The sequence below is a fragment of the Martes martes genome (assembly GCF_963455335.1).
Source record: "Martes martes genome assembly, chromosome: 1".
Lineage (NCBI taxonomy): Eukaryota > Metazoa > Chordata > Mammalia > Carnivora > Mustelidae > Martes > Martes martes.
Window position 1 is genome coordinate 161,927,673 of NC_137888.1, and position 24,446 is coordinate 161,952,118.

At 56.7% G+C, this 24,446-nt stretch overlaps 1 protein-coding gene across 2 annotated transcripts in view; it reads left to right on the forward strand.

Moving 5' to 3' along the window:
• Positions 1-17,644, forward strand: part of FBLN2 (fibulin 2) — a gene marked incomplete at its 5' end in the record, with an annotated part of 56,713 nt that extends 39,069 nt beyond the window's left edge. For both annotated transcript variants that reach the window (XM_080825188.1, XM_080825189.1), the window contains 9 exons: positions 1,949-2,083; positions 4,081-4,218; positions 6,010-6,153; positions 6,281-6,409; positions 6,839-6,964; positions 9,141-9,257; positions 9,744-9,872; positions 14,380-14,503; positions 16,750-17,644. In XM_080825188.1, the coding sequence (XP_080681314.1) occupies positions 1,949-2,083; positions 4,081-4,218; positions 6,010-6,153; positions 6,281-6,409; positions 6,839-6,964; positions 9,141-9,257; positions 9,744-9,872; positions 14,380-14,503; positions 16,750-17,107 (1,400 nt within the window). In that variant the 3' untranslated portion in view covers positions 17,108-17,644. The remainder of the gene's footprint in view (positions 1-1,948; positions 2,084-4,080; positions 4,219-6,009; positions 6,154-6,280; positions 6,410-6,838; positions 6,965-9,140; positions 9,258-9,743; positions 9,873-14,379; positions 14,504-16,749) is intronic.
• Between the last annotated feature and the right edge of the window lie 6,802 nt (positions 17,645-24,446).

Here is a 24,446-nt window from a genome sequence, read left to right on the forward strand (position 1 = left end):
TAGATGATGGGAAGGAAGAGCCCATCCCGCAGAAGTGTGGAAAGGGGACAGCTCTGGGCTGGGTGCTCTGGGTTCCCTTCTTGGTACTGCCATGTGCAGGCTGTGTGAGTTCGGTACAGTCACGTCACTTCGTTTGTGAAACAGCGTCTGTAAACCACCAGACCCCCAGCAAACCTCAGTGTCAGCTGCTGTTCTTTATTACCATGGGTCCTCCCAGGCTGCGGAGGCTGTGGAGCTGTGGCCCTTCTGGGGTTGTGAGAACATCTCTCCTGTAACCCCATCCTGGCAATCAGAAGTCTTCATGTTGCTCAGCAAGTCTTCCCAGGAAACTGCTGGCCCGAAACTCTCCCTTTCCCGCCTCCCAAACCCCTCCATCCCCAGAGTCAGGGTGAGCCTGGCCTGAGTGCCGTTTTGTCACCTGTGAGTTTGGGAGGGTATCTTCCCCGCAGCCCTGTACCCCACGTCTCCACCTGGTCTCCATCATCCTCGTAGGCACAGCTCCGGGGTCACTTCTCCTGAGAAGCAGCTCTGATGGGCCGGGGCTCTGAGACTGCAGCTTTTCTCCGTAGCATCTCTACTTTCCCTGTCCTGTCCCCACGCCAGGAGGGCAGTTCCCGAAGGGTGGGCACTGTGGCCGACACCCCTGCTTGGCCAGCTGGGCCAGGCACAGAATAGGTGCTGGGGAATGTGTGTCCAAGGGATGCCAGGCGGGGCGAGGAAGTGGCCGGCACGGGTCTGGCCGTCTGCTCATGCTCGTCCTTAGCACCAGGCCTGGGGTGGGCTCTGGTGAATTCTCCAGTTCTCCTGCCCTCCCTCCTCTCACCTTTGGGGGGTTCTCCCCTTTCCAGTTGCTCATCCCAAGTTGGCTCTTGGCCTCTTCTCTCTGTGCCCTGTCCCCCAGGGGACCTCAGCCACTGACCACTCCCCAGTTAGTGTCCCCACCTAGACCTCTTCCAGGAACTCCATGCATGTCTGGTTGCCTCTGGACATTCAAACTTCATGTGTCCACAGGCTTCCCAGCCTTCCCTGCCAGCCTCATCCTTGCAGCCGTCCCCATCCCAGGCTGGCACCCCTGCCTGTCCAACCACTCAGCCAGGAAGCTCTGTGCACCTCCTGGCTCCTCTTTCTTGCTCACCTCCGGCTCATCTCTCAAGGGATCCTGTCTGCTCTACTTTCACAGCATTTCCAGAACTGGCTTGCTTCTCCTCCCCTACATGGGTGGTGGTCCGAGCCTTGTCGTCCATCTCCTGTTCTAACAGCCTCCATGCTAACTCCTAGAGAATTACACCAGCCAGGGGACCCTGTTACAGATGAGTCCAACCACTTCTGTCCTCTGCTGGAAACTTCTATGGCTTCCACCTCCATCTGCATCCACGAACACACTCTTCTCTTCTCCCCCCTGCAACCGCACCTTCTCCTGGCCAGTTCTGAGTCGGCCTGGCTGGTTCCCCGCTCAGGACGCTGGCACCCATTGTCCCCTCTGCCTGGGATATCTGCGTGACTCATTCCATCAGCCCTTCATGTGCTGGCTCAAATGGCCTGTCTGAGGATCCCCACCCCCCCGGACCTCCCTGCTGCCTCCCTCTGTTCCTCACCCCCTTCACCCTGCTCTGGCTTTTCCGCTGCACTCATGACCACCACCCTCCCTACATGTCGCTTGTTTGTTTATCTGCCGGGCCCCTAGCAGCGATCTGTCTTGTTCACTGTCAGATGTACCCCAGGGCCGAGAACAATGCTCCTGAGTACGGCAGATGCTTGATAAATCTTTGTTGAATGAATGGCTGCATAGACAGGTGGACAGCAACCGCATGTGGCTCTCTGGGTGGCAAGGACCTTGAGGCCTTGAGGGCAGGGCTGGCTGTGCGGGGCCTGAGGTCCTGGCACCCCTTGCCCCGCCGCCCCATCCCCACCCCCGCCCCAGTCCCTGATGGCTGTGCTCTCTCTGCAGACATCAACGAGTGTGTGGCGGACCTGCACACGTGCAGCCGGGGCGAGCACTGCGTGAACACCGTAGGTTCCTTCCGCTGCTACAAGGCTCTCACCTGTGAGCCTGGCTACGCCCTCCAGGATGGAGAGTGCGAAGGTGAGGAGGGCCCTGAGGCGGCCCGCTGGAGCCCCCGCCCCTGATGGTCCCTGCCTCTTGCCCCTCCCCTGTCCCTCCCTCACCCCGCCTACTATCATACCCTGACCTATCCTGTCCTGCCCCCACTCCGCCCCTTGACCCGCCCCTGCCTGCCCAGAGCCTTCTCCCTCTGGCAAGCTCCAAGCACTTGGGTTTCTTGCCAAGCACTTGGGCAGAGCGGGGCATCTGAGGCTGGTGGGGGGAGGCCAGAGTGTGCTTCTGGCTTTGCTACCTTTGCTGGCATCTGGGGTGTCAAGTTATTCCCTCACCATGCCTCGGTTCCCCTGTTTCCACACTGCAGTGGAGCTCTGTGGAACAATCATTTACGTGCCTTTCACTGGAAAATTCTAGCCTCTTAAGAAGAAGGAAAAGTTTCACGAGACCATTTCCACAGATGCTTCCTGGCTGCTTTTGATGTGCCTGGCAGTGTTCTGGACAGCGGGCTATGGGCTGGGTGTGGTGTCCTTGTCCTTGAGCTCCTGATGAGGGAGAATAAGCAAACCTGCAGGGCAGGAGTGGCAGTGGGCTGGGTGTTACTTTAGGTGGGGCGCCAAAGAGGCCCTCCTTGGAGGTGACATCCCAGGAATCCAGATCTGCAGGATGAGAAATTCTGGGGAGGGGCTCTGGGCAGAGGGAACTGCAAGCGGGAGGGCCTCTGGGGAGATGAGAGATCTTGGCGTGGTCAAAGACCAGAAAGTCTCGGGTATAAGCAGGTTGGGAATGTGCAAGGAGGAGGACAGGGTTGGCAGGCCCCATCCGGGAAGACGTTTGGAGTCTTCACTTTCTTAACTAAAAACATCCAGAAGAATGTCACTGAAGAGGTAAGCCCTACAGAGGTGCTGGAAACTGGGTGAGAAGTGGCCCAGAGGTTGGGTGCTCAGGGAGGTGGATTAGCAAGCCCTACTTCGGGCCTGAGCTGGGAGTGGAGGGAGCTGGGAGGAGAGGCGAGCCCTGTCCCCTTGGCACACATGTGTGCGCACACAGACCTGGGGCCAGCCCCCTCCTGAGGACCCTGCAGGGCGGGGGGTGGGGCGCCAGCTCTATGGACGTGTCCCACGCCCTCTGCCCCTCTGTCATCAGGGGTGGGACCAGAGTGGCTGCCTCCTCAGGCATTGTCTCTGCACGGGGGCCACAGCTAGTCCACGTTTGGGTGCTTGGATCCCAGCACAGGGCCTCGAAGAGGCTGGGCTGCTGTGAAACAGTGGAGGAAGCCTTGGAAACCAGACAGGGGAGGGATGGAGGGAAGGACAGGTGGAAGGGCTGCAGACAGACAGACGGACATGCCTTGGTCTGGCAGTCAGAGACACGGAGCGAGTCTCCGCCCTGCCATGGACTCTCCGTGTGTCGCCTTTCTGCCTCCTGCCTCTGTTTCCCCGTCTGTCGGAAAGGCCAGGTGTGTGCCTGCAGGAGCCTGAGGGAAGGCGCAGGGCCAGCGCTTTGTAAACTGTGGGGTGCTGCACAGAGGTCAGGGGCCCTCAGGGACTTGCTCCGTGCCTCAGAGCAGGTGGGGGACAGCGGTGCCTTCTGGATCCGGCAGCCCCCACCCTCAGTGCCACCGCCTGAGAAGGCTGGACACAAGCCACTGGGGGCTTGGGCCCTTGCCCTCATTTCTACCTGCCCCGGGAGCCCAGATGCTGGAGCAGGCCCTGGCCTTGTGCCCTGAGCTGTCAACCATGTTCGTGCCTCCATCCCCCCAGTTTAAGATGGCGTTTGTCGTGGTCCCTACTTCCTGGGGTTTTTGGGAGCATTAGGTAAAGAAAGCCACATCAGGGTGCTGGGGACAGTGCTGGTACTGCAGAGGAGCTCAGGCGCTGGCCAGGTCCCAGCAGTGATGTGCTCTGCCACCCCCCCTCCCCAAATGATGGAGGAGACTTTTGCAACTGTCAAGGTCGTGGTGGGGCATGTGGACAGGGGCCTGCCAGCCCACCGGCCCCTGACACCCCATCTCTGTGTGGCAGACGTGGACGAGTGTGAGCTGGGCACACACAACTGCCAGGTGGGCTTCATGTGCCAGAATACCAAGGGCTCGTTCTACTGCCAGGCACGCCAGCGCTGCATGGAGGGCTTCCTGCAGGACCCTGAGGGCAACTGCGTGGGTGAGCGGGCTCTGCAGGGGCTGTGGCAGGGGGGTGGGTGTGGGGTGGTGGGGGGCTCGGGGAGGGCTGGTCGGGGCCTGGCCCCGGGAGGCACTTGCGAAACAGAACTCTTGCTCTCCTGAGCTACTTGACCCTGGCTGAGCCCCTGCTCTTGCGGCCTCAGTTTACCCTTCCATGGGATCAGACCACATGAATGTGCGTCAGAGGTTTTTAACTGAGCTAGCAGTAAGGAATGTTTTTCTCCCTTGACCTGGTACACACACACACACACACACACACACGCACGCACACACACACAGCTGGAACAGAGAGTCCACAAAACATTACCCTACTGCACATGATACTTGCTGACATTTCTGTTTGTAAAAGAATGTTAGTGGGACCTAGGGGTTGATCTCATGCTGCACTCAAGGGGCAAAGACCTGCTGTTTGGCAGATGGTGGCCTAGTTGTCCTCGCGTGGTCTGAGATCTCACACTCTCCCCACCTCTCTTCACCTCTGTCCACACGCTGCTGGCCTGCAGCCTCCCCTTCCCCGGGGCTGCTGACAGCGTCAGGCCCAGAGGCAGGACCGATGGCGTCTGCAGCCGGTGTGGTTAAGGCTGTGCTCAACTCTGTGTGTCGGTGGCAGGTGGGGAGTGAAGGATGCAGAAGGAGAAGTAGAAAAGTGGGCAGGTGTGCAAGGGTGTTGCTGGGTGTGAACAGAACCCCGGGGTGTGTTAGGGTGCAGCTTCCGGCCCACGCCTTTCCCTGAGGAGGGCAGCTGGTGGGACAGGCATTGCCGTCTTACAGGGAAGACACTTAGGGACAAGAGGAGTGTTGGCTTGATCTGAAGCCTTTCTCGACACTGCAGGGGTCCTTTTACCATTCTGGGAGGTGGACCTGTTTCTGGGGTACCCTCTTAACAGCTCCTCACTCTGTGCCTCTGGCAGTGTCACAGGGATCCCCAGGGGTATGGGCACGAGAGGGTCCCTATGATCCTCAGCTGGGGTCGGGGCAATGTTGGGGGGTGGTCTGCCGGACTGCCAACAATTCCTCAGTGAGTCATTCATGGACAGTGTTTTCAGAGCAGCTACTATGTGCCTGGTTTAGATGTCAGGGAGTTATAGCACTTCAATGAGATGGTTTAGAGGAGGAGGGACTAAATAAAAGCACATTTAAGGAAGTGGCAGTTATTCAAAGGTGCTTTGATAAATAATAAAACAAGTAGGGGATAAAATCTTAAAGGGGATAGCTATACACTGGAATGGTTGGGGGCCTCCCTGAAGAGTTGACATTAGGGCATGGACCTGAGTGCAAGAAGAAGCCAGCCATGCAAATATCAGAGGGCAGTGTGTTTGTGTGTGAGAGAAGCGGAGGGACAGCAGGTGCCAAGGCCCTGTGGTGGGCTGGGGGCATCTTGAGTTGATGAGGAGGCCAGTGAAGCTGGGGCAAAGTGTGAGGGAGAGGTGGAAGATGAACTTGACAGGTTGGTGGGAAGAGCCAGAGCAGGGGTGTGACTTCTTGTAGTTAACCTACAACTCAGCTCTAAGGTCTGCAGAAGCGACTGCCTTCAGCCACCACATCAGGGCAGCTGTGAGAATGTAGGAAGAGCTCTGTGGGCACTTAGGTTCTTGAAGGAGAAGGCCCTGGGGTCAGAGGACACAGGAATGGGACAATCTGATTGTGCAGCCCTGTCCTAGGCTGGTCTGTATCCCCAAACCGACCACCTCCCGGTGTGGCCCTGGACTCAGACACCAGGACACGGGGAGGGGTTGTGCCAATCTCCCTGTTACTTCCGTCCCTTCCGCAGACATCAACGAGTGCACGTCGCTGGCTGAGCCGTGTAGGCCGGGCTTCAGCTGCATCAACACTGTGGGCTCCTACACGTGCCAGAGGAACCCGCTGCTCTGTGGGCGCGGCTACCATGCCAACCAGGATGGGACCAAGTGTGTGGGTGAGGCCAACCACCTCCCTGCCCGCCTTCTGCCCAGCTTGGGGCTTCCCGGGTTCCTTGGCCCACAGGTGGCCCTGGCCGAGGGAGAGCCCTGGCCTCAGGGTGCCCTGCTCGCCTTCCCTGGCAGACGTGAATGAGTGTGAGACGGGTGTGCACCAGTGCGGCGAGGGCCAGGTGTGCCACAACCTCCCTGGTTCCTACCGCTGTGACTGCAAAGCTGGCTTCCAGCGGGATGCCTTCGGCCGGGCCTGCGTCGGTAGGTGGGCGCTGGTGGCCGGGAACCCCTCTGTGGGGTCCGCCTGTCCCGGGCCAGCCCTCAAGCCTCCTCCTTCTTCCTGCCGGCCCTGTCTTCTGCCTTGCTCTGCTGTTCCTCTTTGCTCTGGTCTCCTCTGCTTCTCTTGGCCGTGGTCCCATCACCGTGCTATCTTGCGTCTTACTATGTCTGTCCGTCCTTCTGTCTCTGCCTCGGCCTCTTTCCGACACTCTTGCTGCCTTTCTCTTCGGCCCCTGCTCTTGTTGCCTCTCCTGTTCCCTGTCTGGGTTCCTCCCTGACTCTCCTTCTGGGTCTCTGTGTCCCTGTCCTCACCCAGCCCCCTCTTCTACCTGGGGGTGGAGGGAGCTGGCCCCCAGGCCCCTTCTGCCATCCCTATGGGCCACCCACCCTCTGCCTGCCGCCCGCCTGCAGACGTGAACGAGTGCTGGACCTCGCCGGGCCGCCTGTGCCAGCACACGTGTGAGAACACGCCGGGCTCCTACCGCTGCTCCTGTGCCACCGGCTTCGTGCTGGCTGCGGATGGCAAGCGCTGTGAAGGTACCACTGACCCCGATCTTTGACCCTGCACCGAGGTCCCCACCATGTAAAAAGCCCAAAGCCCTGCTGGCCCTAGCTTCATACCTTCACTAACCCCATCCCTACCTCACACCACTTCTCTACCTCTCCATCTGGGCAAACCCTCCCTGGCCTCAGCTGCTCAGGCTATATCCTGCCAGGAGCCCTTCCAGAGGGCCCAGGGTCCAGCCATCTCACACCAGAGGGGCTGGATCTCTGTGTCATCTGCACCCCAGACAGGAGCTCCTTTCTGGCAGGGATGGCAGCCCAACCTTGGCCCCTTAGTAGCTTCTGATCCTGGTCGTGGCTGCTGAGCCTGGGGGTCCAGGCAAGGAACAGAAGTGAGTGAAACATGAGATCAGGCTCCTGGGCAGCTGGAGAGCCCAGTGGCCATCAGGAGGGGGTAGCAGCCACACGGCCCTGGAGATGGTGCTGCCCAGCAGTGACAGTGACAGTCCGGGGTGACCCGATTTTCTTGGTTTTCCAGATGCTAGAAATGGAGCTATCTATGTAAAATTTGCTGGTTTTTATATGTTATGATACATTTAAACTTAAAAAAAAAAAGCAAAACAAAACAAAAAACGCCGTATGAGTAAAACCAAGAATATAAACGGGCTGGACCCTGCCTATGGATCTGGGGTCAAGAGAGGGAAGGGAATGTGAGTCTCCAACTCTTCCCGGCCTGGAGGCGCTTTCCTTACTTCCCTCCTGGGGAGCGGAGTCTGTGGGGACCCCTGAGCTGGCCCTCCCATGGGATAGCACCAACCTGGGGGGGCAGTGTGTCCAGGCCTGGATGCCTCCAAGGGCTTTTGGAGGTCCCCCTGGAACAGACCTGGTCACATTCATTCCTTTGTCTGTGTTTTGATCACCTGTGAGCCCCTACTCCAGGCCAGGCTGGGTGCAGCGAGCAGCAGGCGTGGGCCTTGCGTCCCAGGCACTACCATGTGGCATGGCTCATTCACTCGTTTCTTGGCCCTTCTGCCTTTGCTGCCACCATCCCTGTTTCACATGGCTTCTCTAGGCCATCTGTGCCTGGATGCCAGGGACCAGAGATGAAACCAGTATGGCCCCTGGCGCCAGAAGCTCGGAGCCCAGGAGAGGAGATGATGGCTTGTTCTGTGTGGACACAGTGTGTGTTGGGAGGTCCTGAGGATCTGGATGTGGGTCAGACGGCAGCCCACCGGGCCCTGAATGACTGACTGCCCCTGCTCCTCTCTCCTGGCCCCCTCTGCTCTTAACCGGCCTCCTTGCTGCCCCTTGAGGGCACAAGGCACACTCTTACCACAGGGCCTTTGCTCTTGCTGTGCCTTCTACACGGAACACTTTCCTTGGAGGCCCACATGGCTGCAGAGCCGCAACCTTCCAGCCATGTCCCCTGTCCCTTTCTCTCCTCTTGCCTCACAGCGGTAGCACCTTGGACGTACTAGTTACTTGACTCATTCAGTTAGCCCCTCCCCCTACTTTCCCAGCACACGCGGGAATGCCAGCTCCACGAGGTGGAGATTTTGTCTATCTTGTTCATGGCTGAGTCCCCAGACTCAGCCCAGGTACAGCATATTGTAGTGGCTCAGCAGTTCTTGGATGAATGAGGGAAAGCCCAGTCTCCACCCTCAGGGAGCGCAGAGTCCAGTGGCCGGCCCATCTGAGCCAGGAGCTGACCTTTCACTTGCTCACCCCCACACTGTTTAGCTCATATGCCCACATGTGCAGCTCTTCCCCTCCCCACCCTCCAGCCCCATGCAGAGCGAGGCCTGGGGATCAGGGCAGGAAAGTGAGGCCCCAGGGTTGAGGGGGTCCTTGTTAGCACCTGGGTGATGCCTCCAGAGCCATCCCTACCAGCTGTTATGGACTCTCAATAGGGCAGCATCTAGCTCCCCATGGGGGAGATCTCAGCCCGATCTGTGGCTTCCTCCTCTGGGCAGCAGGCTGAGACCCCACCAGCAAGCTCCAGCCCTGCGCCTGCCTCAGCTGCACGGCCCCTGCCTCAGCTGCACGGCCCAGCTCCTTGCCTTTTTCCAGGCCTCTAATTCCCCACCGGCCCTTAAGAGAGGCTGGAACGAATGGTCTGCCAAGATAAGGCTCTAGGTAAGCTGAGACCTCGGCCCTCGCCATCCTGCTGGGGGGGCTCTGCCCTGACCATAGGCCAGTCTCCCCGCAGATGTGAACGAGTGTGAGGCCCAGCGCTGCAGCCAGGAGTGCACCAACATCTATGGCTCCTACCAGTGCTACTGTCGCCAAGGCTACCAGCTGGCAGAGGACGGGCACACCTGCACAGGTACCTCTCCTCTGCCCAGGGGCGCACCCTTCCTGAGAGGCACCCCCTCCCCGTGTGCCAGGCTGGGCTGGGGACACATGGGACACGCAAAGGCATCTCAGTGTCAAGTTAGAGCTGGATTCCCAGCCCCACGATCTCCTGGGCTAGGTGATCTTAGGCTCCTCCTCCTTAAAGTGGAGGTGATGGTCCTGGCCTCAGTGGGATGAAGGATGAGATCACGTACCTTGTCCAGGCCTGTGTCTGGTACCTCACTGGCCCTGCACTGATAGTAGTAATCATGGAGCAGCCCCAGGGGGTGAGCACTGGAATGGGAGTCCTATTGTGCTGTGTGTCCATTGGCAACTCTCTTCCCTTCTCTGAACCCTTTGGTTTTCATCAGTTAAATGGGCCCCTAGGCTCCAGGCTGTAGCAGGGCCAGGATAACTGTCCATGGCTGGGCCCTGGGGGTATAAGAGGTTCACTGGGGGCCAAAACTTTCTCCGACAGACATTGATGAGTGTGCTCAGGGTGCCGGCATCCTCTGCACCTTCCGCTGCGTCAACGTGCCAGGGAGCTACCAGTGTGCGTGCCCAGAGCGGGGCTACACCATGACGGCCAATGGGAGGTCCTGCAAGGGTAAGCAAGGGGGTCCCTGCCCCACCAGAGTTTTGGGCAGGCTCTGAGCAGCTTGCTGTGTGATTGGAGCTCTGACACCTAGTACATAAACACAGAATGGCTGATGCAACTGGTGGCTGTATTAACTGAGGTCTGTGCCTGGGTTGAGGGAGGAGACAGTGTTTCTGCTGTTTGACTCAGCTTGGGCTAACCTTCCAGGCCTGGGCTCAGCCGTGAGCCCTCTCCTAGGAAATGGACAGGGATCCCGAGGGGTGGTCCTAAAAGGCAGAAGACCTGTCCAGCAGGGAACAGTGGGGAGAAGCTCCAGTGGGGAGTGGCCTCAGGGGTCCCAGCATCTGTCCCTAAGTATCTGCATCTGCTAACCTTGCATGCAGAAGGATGTGGTCGTAGCCAGAGCTGTGCAGACCTGGGTAGGGCCACATGGGGCTTCCCATCACTAAGGATGTACAAACCGTTGGGCAGTCTCCTGTTTTTGCAGTTTTGCAACTACTTCCTTGGATGGGGACCAGGTTCTGTGACATCTAATCTTCCTTCTGTGTTGGGGAGTCATGATACTAAGTTCAGTTGCATTGGGACTTACTGAGGCCACCAAATTCTAGGCCTGGCGAGCCACCCTGGCAAGGTGGAGGGGGTCTAGAATCCCCTTGAGTGGGATACAGGAATATCGCCCCCCAACCCCTGCTCAAGAAGGAACCACTCAGGGCTTCATAGCCCAGCCCGCCTGCCCTCCACCTGCCTGTGTGGCCGACTCTTCCGCGGATGGTGGGGCTAGGAGCCCAGAGTCCCCTGGGTTGCAGCTTTGGTCCACCAAGGCAGGCCCTGGCATTCCTGCAGGCTCAGGGGTTAGAGTTGGTGCTCAGCAGGGTGTAGAGTTAGAACGGTGATCACTTTGGTGGATCTCAGCTAGCTGGTTTTTGTTTGTTTGTTTTAATTAATAAAGAACAAAATAGAGGATGGGGTAGGTGGCAGTGAACATGGAGTAGACCAGGGTGCGCCATGACTATACAGACTGTTCCAGCCCATGTGTGTATACTTAGTCTAGTGCGAAAGGATTCCGTACCATAGACTGATACAAAGAAAAAATAAATGAAAAGACCCCGAGTGAGTGCCAGTAAACCGCAGCCTTGGAGGCCTGGTAGGCTCACAGAGGCTGACCCAGGGCTCCCCGGCCCCAAAGCCATCTCTCTGCTTTTTAGTTTAAAATAGAATAACATGGGCTCCATCAAAGGTAAGGATTTTGCCCATCAGAGGGGTTGTGTGGGACACAGAGCTCTATGTTCCTAGACTAGGATTTCATGTTGGAGAACCAGGCTGTGTTCCACCTGATGGCAGAACACGGGTGGGGTCCCTTCTTGGAGGTCCAGTCAGACCCTTGCAGTGACTTTGCTCTTGAAAACCTCTCCCTGGCCCTCATCTATTGGGGTCTGTGGGCTGCCCGGTCTGTGTCTGCTGCTGCCAGAGAGGGCTCCCTGGGCCTGGGTGCATGGCTGCTCTGCCCCAGCCGCAGGTGCACCTGACCCCTAGTACCCATCTCTGGCTCCGGTCCCCACAGCTGGTTGTGTTTGCCCTCATTCCAGGTCACTGCATCCCCCCTGGAAAGGCCCAGGTTTCCCCTGCCTCCAGCTCCTGCTGCAGTCCCCACCAGGTCAGGCGAGAGGGAGGCCCCACTGTATGTGTGATGCCTTTGCTGGAAAGGCATCTTTCTTGCTGGAAAAGTCTCCATGCTGTCACAGGGTGGACAAGGCCAGAGTGTGGGAAGGTGGTTCTGCCTGGTCGTGTCCACTTCCTCAGGCACCCGTGGGGCTGACATCCATAGCCGCTGACCTTCAGAGCGAAGAGGCAGCCCTCTTCGTGCTCTGTGGTCCTGTTCTAACTCAGGCCAAGCGTGGAGGACGCGTGGCTCCAACAGAAGGATGGGAGGACAGCCGTGGGAGAGCAGAGCATGCCGGTTAATATCTCAGTAAATCCTGCCCTTCTTCAGTGGTTAAAAAAAAAAAGCGGGGATAGAAAGATGTGAAGGAGTTGAGACTCGGCAGTGTTGCCTAGAATACGCACTCCGTGCCGGCAGGGCCATGAGGCTCATCACCAGCCCACAGGGCGGTGCCCAGCCTGTAGTAGCTGCTTATTGAACGTTCAACCTCTCTACGAAACTGAGCAGCAAGTTCTGCAGATACTTGGATGCATGTTTCCCAGTCTCTTGTTATGCCGATATACATGCATGTATGTATATATGCAAGACGAGTTAAGATCGTGCTGAGAATAACCTTGAATTCTGCCTCTGTTCTGTTTTGAATGGATATAAAGCCCTTATCAGCAGTCCGCCTGTGAAGGGCTAGCTCTCAGCAGTGCTGTTAGTCTTAGCACTGACTATGTCCCCCATCCCCGCCCATTTGGGCTGCAGCTGGCATTTGTCTGTCTCAGCGGAGGCTGCAGTGACACCCCTGAGGATGTGGCCTTGTCCAGCTCTCCCTTTGGCCTTTCTCCAAGAGAGGGTCCAGGGTTGAAGACCCCGCAGACACGAGGGACGAAGACGCTGGGGTCCTAGGGAAGTCCTGTGATGGCTTCCTGTGAGTGCGGGGTAGCCAGGCTGGAGGGCTGCTGACCCTTGGCACTCCTCCCTCCTACTTCTGGTCATCTCCATCAACACTGGGCCGACAGCAAGAAGCAGCTGCCTCCGCATTCCTGCCACAGCCCTGCCCGGGGTCAGGGGCAGGGCTTCCTGCTCACCAGTGTGGGCAGCCTGAGCATAGCTGGGGCTGGAGCAGGGAAGAGCAGGAGCCCCCCCCCCCCCCACATGGATTCAGTTAATGAACCATTAGGACAACAACCACGCCCAGCCTGGCCCCACCGGCTCCTGCTCTGTTCTCTTCCACTCGCCTCTGGGCCACCCTGGGAAATTGGGATCACGACCCAGTTTGCAGAGGAGGAGAGGGAGGGAGGCTTGGAGAGGTGAATGGATGTCAGCTGGTCTGTCGCCACAGAGGGTGGTGGCCAAAAGCCTGGAGTCAGCATGTGAGGATGGGAAGTGACACCGTTCCTGCCTTGTGGGCTTGTGAGGACAAATGAGTTAATGAGTGCAGAGGGCCCCGAGTGGCGGATGGACACCAGGTCTTAGACTCAGGATGCAGTTGGCTGCTATGGTTACGACCGTCCTGTCGTTCCTGTCATGGTCTGTGTGGCATCATGATTGGATCCCTGGCTTCCAGCTCCAGCTGCCTGCTGCCTGCTGTGTGACCTTGAGGGAGCCTGTGCCCCTCTCTGAGCCTCCGTTCTCCCCGTGTCCAGGGAGGCCTGTGACCCTCACCCTACAGGCCTGGCATGAGGATCAAGTGAGGAGAAATCCCCAAGCTGAATCAGTGTGGCAGATTGGAGCAAGAAACCAGAAGCCTCCCTGGGAAGATCCTGACAGGCCCTGCCCCCCCAACCCCAGCGACCTCCCCTGGGACCTCCAGAGGCCACCCTCTCTCAGCTAGCAGCTAGTCTTCATGGAAGGGGTCTCTGGGACCCACTTATTTGATGTTTCTTGTCTCGCAGGTTGCTTGTGTGCATGCAGGCACACACGTCGGCTTCTCTGAGTGCTTGTCAGATATTTACCCATGTGTGTGTGTGTATGCGTGTGTCAGCATCCTGAAAGGGCCCTCCTTGGATGTTTGTATCTGTGACTCTGTGTATCTGGGGGAGTCTGCTCGAGCATGCAGGCATGCCTCAACACATGCCTGTCCATGTGAGTGTGCACAGGAGGCATGAGCATGTCTGTGTAGTTGGGGGACCATTCGTAGCCATGGCTCTCAGAGTCTGTATTTACAAGTGATGGGTCTGAACCTTCCCTCCAGAAATATGTGTGGAGTGCCTGCTCTGTGCCAGGCACTCTGGTAGGTGCTGGGGACACCACAGGACCAAGAAAGACACACACCCCGTCCTTCTGGATCTCACACTGAGAAAGGGGAGGTGGGACACAGAACAGACATAAAAAGTAGTGTGTGTTTCCAAGCAGGCTGGGCAGTAGAAGGAGAATGGGAGGGGGCCCACTGTAGGGTCGTCAGGGAGGGTGTCCTGCAGGGGGTGATCCTGAGCTGCGACCTAAAAGATGGGAAGATGTGGGGAAAGTTGTTTGAGTAGCAGAAACAGCATGTGCAAAGTCCCTGGGGTGGGGGAGGTGTCAGGGCATTGGAGCAACATGGAGATGTCCAACAGGCTGCGGCCCCAAGTGGAGGGAGAGAAGCTCACAGAAGGGCCCTATGGTGTATAAGAAGGGACTCGCTTTTTATTCTGGGAGCATGGAGAGACCTCAGGGGACACACATGCTTTATTTGAAAGCGAGGCCCTTGGCTGCTGTGTGTGGAGGGGACAAAGTGGGTGTGTGTGGAGCAGGACAGTGTGGGAGATGTGTGCTTACAGCCGGGACGAGCTGCCCTGAGACCCAGGCCTCCAGGGTGGGTCGTGGTGGTTTGGACGAATGCCCCCAGCGGGGGGGGTCCCCATCCTCACCTTGCTCTCCTTCCCTCAGACCTGGACGAGTGTGCGCTGGGCACTCACAACTGCTCTGAGACCGAGACCTGCCATAACATCCGGGGCGGCTTCCGCTGCCTGCGCTTCGAGTGCCCTCCAAACTACGTCCGTGTCTCCGAAACGTGAGTGTCCCTGCCTGGCCTCGGGCCAGGGACCCCTGTGCCCCTCTCAGGCTGCCCGCCTTCACCCCTCCTGCTTTTCACGGGTCCTGATAGCTGGGTCTATGGCCTAACTGACCACACAGGGTACATATAAAAGCACCTTGTAGAGAGCTCAGAGTATAGAGAACAAAGGGAAAACAACTCACAGAGAATCTCAGTCCCCTAACCCTCCAACATGTGTATGTGCGCTCACACGATATACTAATTAGTGGTTACTGTGTAACAGGTTATCCCAACACGTAGCATCTTTCCACGACGAACAGTTACAGTTATTACCTCACATGGTTTGGAGGCTCAGGAAGCCGGGAGCAGCTCAGCTGGGTGGTTCTGGCTTCAAGTCTCCTGGAGAGTGTCACCTGAAGGCTCGGGTGGGGTTGCAGGACCCTGTCACTCATTCACTGTGCTCTGGGCAGCAGGCTCCTTGCCGCAGGGCCCTCTCTTTGATACTGCTTGTGATATGGCTTCCTTGGAACGAGTCCTCAGGAGAGCAGGTGACAGTCCTTTGTAACCTGACCTAATGCTAGAAGGGACATACCGTGGCGTGGACCACACAGTCCAGCACTGTAAGAGGTGGGGGTACCCTAAGGATACCCTGACCACACAAAATGTGGCCACCAGGAGGTGGGACACCCAGCAGCACTGTGCAGACCGGTGACCACACTTCTTACAGGTATCTTCTTGGCATTTTGCTGTATTTCCTGGCCTTTTTTTTTTTTTTTAAACTAAACCTACATTTTCATAAAGTACTTTGGTGTTTCCTATAATTCGGCTATCTCCCACTTTATTTTACTGTGTAAGGTATTTTCCAGACTCACATTTTTATAATTGCAAATGTGACACCTGCTTATAAAAGTATTTCCACCACAGAAGTGGGTCAAGCGAAGAAAGCCTTTCCCCTGCCCCCAGCTGGATCTCATGGCGTGGAGGGTGCCTGCCTTCCCTTTTCTTACACTGACACGAAGTGCCTGGGACTCTGTGGTCACACATGTGTGCAGCTGGGCCCAGCTTGCTGCTTCTACCTCACAGCTGTCCTCCATGTCTGCATACACAGCCCACCACTAGCCGTGTTTCCTAGTGTGGATGCATGTCCACACACCACTGCCCCGCGGCCCTTTGCCGTGTTTCACTGGCACAAACATCCTAACGTCCATGTGCATGGGTGTCGGGACCTTTAGGGGAGTGTGTCTGAGTGACCCTGGACAGGTAACCTCCCTTCTCTGGGTCTTAGCCGTCTCGTCTGGAACATGCGGGTGAGAGCAGTGCCAGCCTAGGCCGGGTGTGAGCACGAGAGGAGTGAAGGGGTGCCATGGGCTTGGCAGGGGTCGTGGTGTGGCAGAAGTGCAGTGTCATTGCCACTTGTTGCTGGCGGTGTGGCTGTGGTCGTGGCACCCGTGTGGCTGTGTGCTGCGGTACGCCAGGTGGGGAGCTCTGCTCAGAGCATCCTTGGGAGCTGCTGAGCCCTGGCGGCTGAGCAGCATCCCCTTTTGGAAGCAGTGAGCATGTGGAGAGTGATTTAATGATGGAGGGTGACAGAAGGGACAGATTGGTGCTGTGCTTGGCAGTCAAGCCCTTAGACCCCCTCTGGGGTTTGGTGGAGGTTCCCTCCTCATTGTCATTGTCATAGAGAATGGCTGAGTCTTGAGGCTTCCTAGGGAGTGGGTGACTCGGAGCTCCAGGTGGGCCAATGGCCCTGGTCTCAGAGAGGCTTCCCCTGCGAAAGGGCTGGCCATCCCGACTCAGAAGAGGGGATGGCTCCCAAGGAGAGTCAGTTATAGAAGAAAAGGAATTTGGAAAATGACGAAAACAATCAAACACCGTGCCCAGGGAGTCTGTGCAGAGGGGAAGTGCGCAAGCGAAAACCAAACGGAGGAAGGCAGGTCAGAATGAAGGGAGGAAAGAAGAAGACAGGGAGGAGCGTGTGGCTGACTCCGGGCTGCTCACGCACCATCCCAGGCCCGTGGGAGTCCCTGCATGCTCGTTAACTAACCCCATCCTTGGCCAGCGAGACCACAGGCCATCATCCCACCTTACAGATGAGGAAACAGACCGAGAGAAGATAGGCGACTTAGCAGAAGCTGCTAAGGGTAGAGCTGGCAACAGAGCCAGGCCGCTGAGGCCGGCACCATGTCCTGGATGGGTGGATGTCAGGGGTAGGAGCGCCCCTGGGCCCGCTGATCAACCCGCCCCCCTCCCCATGCCTCCCACAGGAAGTGTGAGCGCACCACGTGCCACGACTTCATGGAGTGTCAGAACTCGCCGGCACGCATCACCTACTACCAGCTGAACTTCCAGACGGGCCTTCTGGTGCCAGCACACATCTTCCGCATCAGCCCGGTGCCCGTCTTCGCGGGTGACACCATCTCCCTGACCATCACCAAGGGCAACGAAGAGGGCTACTTTGGCACACGGCCGCTCAATGCCTACACGGGTGTGGTCTACCTGCAGCGGTTGGTACGCGAGCCCCGGGACTTCGCCCTGGACGTGGAGATGAAGCTCTGGCGACAGGGCTCCGTTACCACCTTCCTGGCCAAGATGCACATCTTCTTCACCACCTTTGCGCTGTGAGGTGCCTGCGCCCGCCTGAGCACCCTGCGGGGTCCGCGGAACCCCTGGGATCCTTCCTCGGTGACCCCAGCGCCAACCTCTGTGCCACCCGCCAGCGCACGCTGTTCTCCGATTGCTGAACGCCGCATGTTGTGGGGCCGGGTTATGGTGGCGGTTTTTACTATATAACTCTGTAAATTAACTTAATTTTGCTGACCCGATTCCTCCTGGATTCCTGGGCTTCCCCCGTGTCCTGCCCTGCGGGAGGGAGCTTGGCCACAGGAAGCGTGCCTAAACTTGGAGGGCAGTTCCAGGTCACAGTAGGTGCTCCATGGGTGGAGTCAGAGGGCCCAAGACTGGAAACAGCGACCCCATTGGGGTGTTTGGACTTAATTTCAGTGACCTGACCCCAGAGCTGATACTCCACTTCATATTCCACTGTGATTAGTTCCTTACTTTTTTCTTTTTAAAATCATTTTAAGTGTTTTTCTTTAATTATAAAATAGTATGCACATATTGCAAAAAATATATTCCAATAATACCAAAGGATTATAAAGTAAAAAAATGAAAAAAGAAAAAAAAAAAACCTTATTTTGTTAAGTGTTTGTGTTTGATGATGGTTTCTGCATGTCTCAGCAGGGTCCCTGGCTGGACCAATGCGTCGTCCTTTTGTAGATCAAGACTGTCCTTAATGTCTTTTTTTTTTTTTTTTAAGATTTTTATTTATTTATTTGACAGAGATCACAAGTATGCAGAGAGGCAGGCAGAGGAGGAAGCAGGCTGCCCACCCAGCAGAGAGCCCAGCACGGGGCTCGATCCCAGGACCCTGGGATCATGACCTGAGCCGAAGGCAGAGGCTTTAACCCACTGAGCCACCCAGGCGCCCCTGTCCTTAGTGTCTTAATTCACGGAATTAGCTCCTAACCAGGAACACTCCTCCTGGGGGTGAAGGGACCCCAGTGTAAACATGTGCGCAGGACCTTTTCCTCATCTTTCACTACTCCTTTTCCCCTCCTCCTTCCCCAGAGGTGGATTTCTTACTCTGGATATCATCTGGAGACTCGAGTACTGGTCCTGGTTACTGGGGCCTGAAAACAGGTCAGACCGAGGAAGGCTGAGAGAATTCATCTTTCCTTCCCCCTGTAGGTTTCTAGGGCTTTGAGCCTGCAGCAGACGAGGAGGGCTGAGAAGGGAAGGGACAAGTTCGCATGGGCGTCAGGGCCCTGGTCCGAGTCCCCTCACACATGCACATTGCCACTCCCCTTGGCTCTTTCGCTAAGCCAGTGGATTTCTGATGTAGGCAGGGTGCCACCTCGGGGGTCTTGAACTATATATGGTGGGTGGCAGTGGCCATTGAAAACCAGACTAGAATGGACATTCTTACTGCGCTGCACACCTGTGGGGGGTGGGGAGAGACGTGTATCAGGATACAACAGTGTGTGTACATACCCGTGTGCCACCAGCTCTGGCAGGTGGCAGTGGGACATGGAGAGGCGCAGGGTGGGGGACGGTGGTGAACCGGGAGTGCACACCCTGGGAGGAGGAGGAGGCAGGACACAGCTCCAGCCCTGCCGCCTTCTGGAAACCCACGCCCCCAATGCCGGGATGCTCTCATTCTTCCAGACAAGCGCCCGGACTACCTTTTACTGTAAGATCTTCCAATTTAAGATGTGGAGATTATTTAAAACTTGTTAGCGTCAGGAATGAGCCAGCCTCGGAGCTTCCTGCCGGAAGCCTGCCATGGAGGGCTCACCATCTTGTGGCCTTTTCTTCCCTCCCTGCCCCTCCCTGGCTCTGTCCCCAAGGCCATGTGGCGGGAGCCAGGATTTCCTTCTCGCTGCCTTACTACCTCTCTTCCTTCTGTTTCCCAGGTTGTTGGGAAAACCAGAGCTAGCCACGACGCCCGCCATCGGCGCTCACCAGGCAGGGACCAGTGGGGACAGGGTCTCCTCCATTCTATGAGCAGGCTAGGGACGCCAGCAGGGGACGGGGCCACACCTAGCTGGCGGCAGCTGGCCCTGGCCTATACAGGCTCAGCTTCTTCCTCTGACCCAAGAGTTACTCCATGTGGGACCTCAAGTGAGTGACGTCACCTCCCTGGATTTCGTTTGTCTCATCAGTGGATGGTGGTGCCCACCATTTTTCCCTCCTGGGGCTCTGTACCGCTAGAATGAGCAACACACAAACAGCATCGAGCTTAGTGCCCGGAGGCTCTTGGAAAACCTCTTCCTGACTTCAGAGGCACTAAGCTTCGGTAATTCTGAAGTTCCATGTCTACAAGGAGTTTGACAAGCCACAGTTTGAGGGACTAGTCCCTACAAGACTGCCCTCACTCCGGATGCCAGACACAAACTCGGGGGCCCCCACGAGCACCCTCAGGTCCATTAGCTCACCTGGACAACCCAGGGGAGCGTCAAACTGAGGAGGACAGTTTTGTTAGGATGGAAACGTACAAATGGAAATCATCCAAGTGGCATGGTACACAGGGCAGAATCCAGGAGGAATCCGTATCCCCAGGATGCGTCCCCTTCCTGGCATGATGGATGACGGTCCACACAGAGTGTGGCCAACCAGGAAGCCTTCGGTACCCAGCACTTCTATTCTAGCTTTGCTCATACTGCAGCATGGCCGACCCATGGTGTCTGGTCCCTCCTGGAGGTCAGACTTGATAGGGCATGTCCCAAAGTCCCATCCTTAGTCACATTATAAGACTGTCCCTGCCCCATGTCCCCAGGCAAAGCCAGGCCTGTCAGGACCTCCCAGGGGCCTAGAGCTCACCTCCCAGAAGCTGAGGGCAAAGGCCAGCTCTGCCTTTAGGTAAGCTGAATTCTAGACCCTGGGCCCTGGCCTAGGCCTTCTGACAGTGGAGTGATCATGTTTGGGCATCTGTGTTTAACATCACTTGCTTCCACTGCCCGATCTGTGGCTGTGAACTTTCTGATAAACGTGGGCAGAACTATTTAGCATAGAAATGAGCTAGTGGTTAGCCAAATCCTGTTCTTTCTCAGGCCGGCTCTTTTTCAGCAGCGTTACCTCCTAAGGAGGCTGGAACTCAATGTTGTGACTTACTCAAGGCCATGGCCATCGGTGTCAGCGTGGAAAGCCACCCACAGTGTGGCAGCAGGTGGGTGTCACTTGAAGAAGACTGGGTCCCATGTTGTCATCAGCCCTTTTGCCAGCCCACCGTCCCTTGTACGACTAAATGTCTCCCAGAGTGGCCGGCCCAAGTTTGCACCTTCCACTCAAACCGGTCGGGTTCTCATTGCATAAGCCACTCCTTCACCCTCAGCTACAACTCCCTTTCTCTCAGTCTGTGCTCCATTTCTTCCACCTCTGGAAGGGAAGTTAGCTTCGGCCACTGTGCCCGTCTACACCGCCAGCACACATTGGATCAGCCGGCTGCAAACTCCGAGGTCCCGTGACTACCCTCAGGTTCAGTCATTCTTAGAACGACTCAGCTGAAGCATGTGTCTTACTTATTCTTACAGTTTTATTATAGCAAAGGATACAAATCAAAATCGGCCAAGGGAAGAAACATGTAGGGTCTAGATATGGTTTCTGGTTATGCTCTCACCGTAGAGTGCCTCCTACCAGGCTCGATGTGTGATAATCCCCACGGAAGATCACCCAGCAGGGATGCTCGCTGTGCCTTTGGAGTCCAGAGTCTGTATTGGAGCTGGTGGGGGGTTGGGGCATGCACGGTGCCTGGCCCGAGGTGGCAGCAGAATGGACAAGGATTTCACCCGGAGCGGGTTGTCCCAGTGGAAGGGATGCTAGAGCAGGGGCAGTGATGCATGCATTTGATAAACACAAGCAACCAAAGCTTACAAAGCTTACTGCTACATTGTGCTGGTTTGCAGAGGGACAGTGAGAACTCTGGGCTTATTAACAGGTAGTGGCTGGGGTAAGACAGCGACACCTATCTCCTGCAGGGTAAGGGCGGACGCCCCTTGAGGGGGGTGGTCAGAAGACCTGCTTGATTGTGGGAGTCACGGAGCCCCAGGGATATTTGCTGCTCAGCCAGAGTCAGTCATGGGAACTTAAGGGCCCCAGGGGAAGACACCTGAGACCATGAAAATGGAGGGGGAACATCTGGAGAGGCAGAGGAAGCTTGCCAGTACCCTGCAGGGCCCCAGGAACCCTTCGGGAGCTGTTCACGCCTCCTCTCTTGGCCGCCAGGCCGATAACTAGGGTTAAAGCCCAGCACAGCCTGGTAAGCAGTGTTCTGGGCTTGATAAAGAAGGGAAGAGATTCCCTTGGATTTTGAGGGTGCTGGCCCAGCTGAGCCAGAATGAGTCTGGATAAACATGACTTCACTGACTTGGGGGCACTTTCTGGAGTGGGACTGGAAGTGGAAAGGGATCCGCAGCAGGTGTATGTAGCGATGAGGGCAGCCTTGCTACTTGGGCCAGACACACACATACCCATGGCAAACGCCGGGGAGGGGGGATTCACAGTGCAGGCCCCGGGGACTCTAGAGCAAGGCCATGCCATCTGCTGCTTGAGAAATGGCATGTGGCGTGCTCCTGGGCCTTCGTGGAGAACACACACTTGACCACAGGGGCCACATGGCCATGAACCTGCAGACACCCACTACAAGCTACACTACAAGTGTAGTCTGTCAGACACATGAAGCCATGAAGTCGGACGAGTCCAACATGGCCCATTGTAAGATGGAAACAGGTTCAGGATCGAGCTCGAGCAGGACCAGAGGCATGAGGGGGCTTTGGGAGCAGGTGGGACACACTCCCGTGTCACCCAGAGCTGTTGTACCTTTTGCCAGGTGCAAAAGAACCAGCTGAAAGAGGAAGATGATGCTGGAGCTTGGTTAATGAAGGGTCAGCTCCAGACAGGTGCAGGCTGGAAAGGAACGGCACCTGCGTGACAGCCACATCCAGAAATGATCTTGAAAGACAGTGGAGAGGGAACATTTCCCAGTGGCTGGTGCTGTGGCCAGTGGGTCCCTGTCATCCTCTTTGTGTGGAAGGAGAAGTGGCTTGAGGTGGGACTGTAGGGGGAGTGGCCATTGATGGGCCATCTGGCCAGAGGCCTAGAAAGAAAAGAATGGGTGGCTAGAGACAAGGGTTCTGGGCAGAGGCCTGTGGGCTGAGAGGTGGAGGGAGTGGGTCTGAGTGTGAAGATTTCTGTGTGACACATTAAGGGCAATGAGTGAGCATCTACCAGGGAAGGGAAGCCAGGATAACTGACCAAGGGGATAAAATGGCTCAACCAGGTGATGTTAGCCAGTCTTCATGTCTGGACACTCCAGATGGGTACACAAATAGAGGTCATGGTGCCTCTGAGTGCAACAGGGATGAACACTGAACCCTAGTATGTCTTTCTTCCTCGGGGAGACCAGCGGACCACTTGGTAGCAAGGTGACTCCATGGGCCTCCTTCGGTTCTGGAATAGATGTCTACTTGGCAAGAATGGCTGTCAGGAGGCTAAGAGTGTCTGGCCCTCTGGTGCACCGTGGGCTCTGACTGAGGTCCCATTGCACAGGGGAGAGCCGAGACCTGGGCCATGGCCACGGGAACCCATACCATGTGACGCAGAGGCAGGGAAACAGCTCTCTGAAGGCACAACTGGAGGGAAGCGTGCTAGAACAATGGGGAGCCACCTGTGAGAATGTGGGATATTGAATCCGAGACCCCATACAAAGCTGTGTCCCAAAGGAAGGATCCAAGGAATGGCCGCAGAAGTGGCCTCTCTTGTCATCCCTCCAGTGGTCACTGAGTGGTTTTTGTCTTCCTGTCCTTGCAATGTTGGACTCCTTTCTGTGTAAGCCAGTTTAGGTTGGGGTTTCTCTCACTTTCCACTCCACAGCCAATGTGGAAACAGGGAACGGAGTGGGGTGTTAGAAAGGGAAAACTCTAAATGTGGCTGAGTGGTAGAGAGAAGGGGCACCCTGCTCTCGTCCAGAAGTTAGTACTTCTTGTTACCTGGCGGCAGCGAAGGCACTGGTCAGTCCACCTGCTGGACCATCCAAGGTCTTGGGAGGAAAAGTAAGGAGGTTGGATAGCATTGGCCACCTCTTTCTGCTGCCCTTGCGATCCCACAACAAAGGAGACAAGCTGAACTTGAACGTGATCACATCAGAAAGCAGCCAAGGGTACTGATACGATGGGGTTTATTGTGGCTGTTCTCTGCCCTGCTTCTACTGTGGACATTGGCCGTATGGGGTGACTTACCTGTGAGGAGCTACACCCGTATTTCACGGCCACCAGGGAGCCGAGTCTTAGGCAGGGCGATGCTTGGCTTTGTGTGCTTTTGATCGATGTGTGAGCGTGTTTAGGAGTTCACAGTGGGAGGAAGAGGCATATGGAAGCTGGGAGACCAAAGGGTTGGGCTTTGCGGGACATCTGCCTTTGTCAGTGCGACACCAAACCCCCTGATTTGCGCACAGCACCTCAGATTTTTTGGGGGCTCCCTGCCCACACCTCGGAGTCCATCTGTGTGGGGCCTCTGCCCATTAGCGCCCGTGTGCCTGCTCCCGTGCTTGACTCCACGGTGGGTCCCTGGTGCAGTCTGGGGCAATGAGGTGCTCTGAGAACTTTGTTGGGAATATCAGGCTGACCTTGAACCTGAGGGGCCATCAGGTCTGGAGCCGCCGCCCCCGTGTTGCTGTAGGCAAAACTGAGGCTGTAGCCAGTACTGTTAAAGGCGACCAACAGCCCCAAAGGCTGCGCTTGGGCCCCAAGCCCTGCCAGGCCTGTGGTCACAGTGGTCCTGGAATTCTGTCACAACTTCATTTTCTTTGTAAGCTAGTTTGGTTGAGTTTTCTGTCAAATGCAACAGGACAACCCAACAGGAGGCAGTAAAGAGTGGGCAAGTGTGTTCCGGGGAAGGGAACAGCACATGCAAAGTTCCTGGGATGGGGATGAAGGCTGACATGCCCAGAGACTCGGTGAGGAGTGCAGGGCGTGACCAGAGGGTGGACAGGGAGGCCTGGGATAGGACTCTGATCTGATCCTTGCGGGGAGCTGCTGAAGCCTGGCAGGCTGCCTTTTACCAGCGTCCCTCTGGCTGCAGTCTGGAGAATGGATTCCAGGGGGTGAAGGCAGGTCCCTACAGGAGTGGATCCCTTGGAGGGTGTGAGCAACTTGCTGGGTTAAGGCCCTTGGACCTGGTCTTTTCACTCCAGTCCTATCTCCTGTCCAGGCGCCTCTCTTCCTTATCCCCTTATTGGGAATGAGTCAATGACTCACTCATCAGGCTGGACAAGCCTGCTGGCACTATCTTAACCCGCACTGGTGACATTCATGCTAATGTGTATGTGTTCTGCACTTTCTGCATGCATTCTGCTCTCCAGACCCTGGGGATGGGCAGAAGTTCATGGCCATGGGTCAGGGGGAGCCCA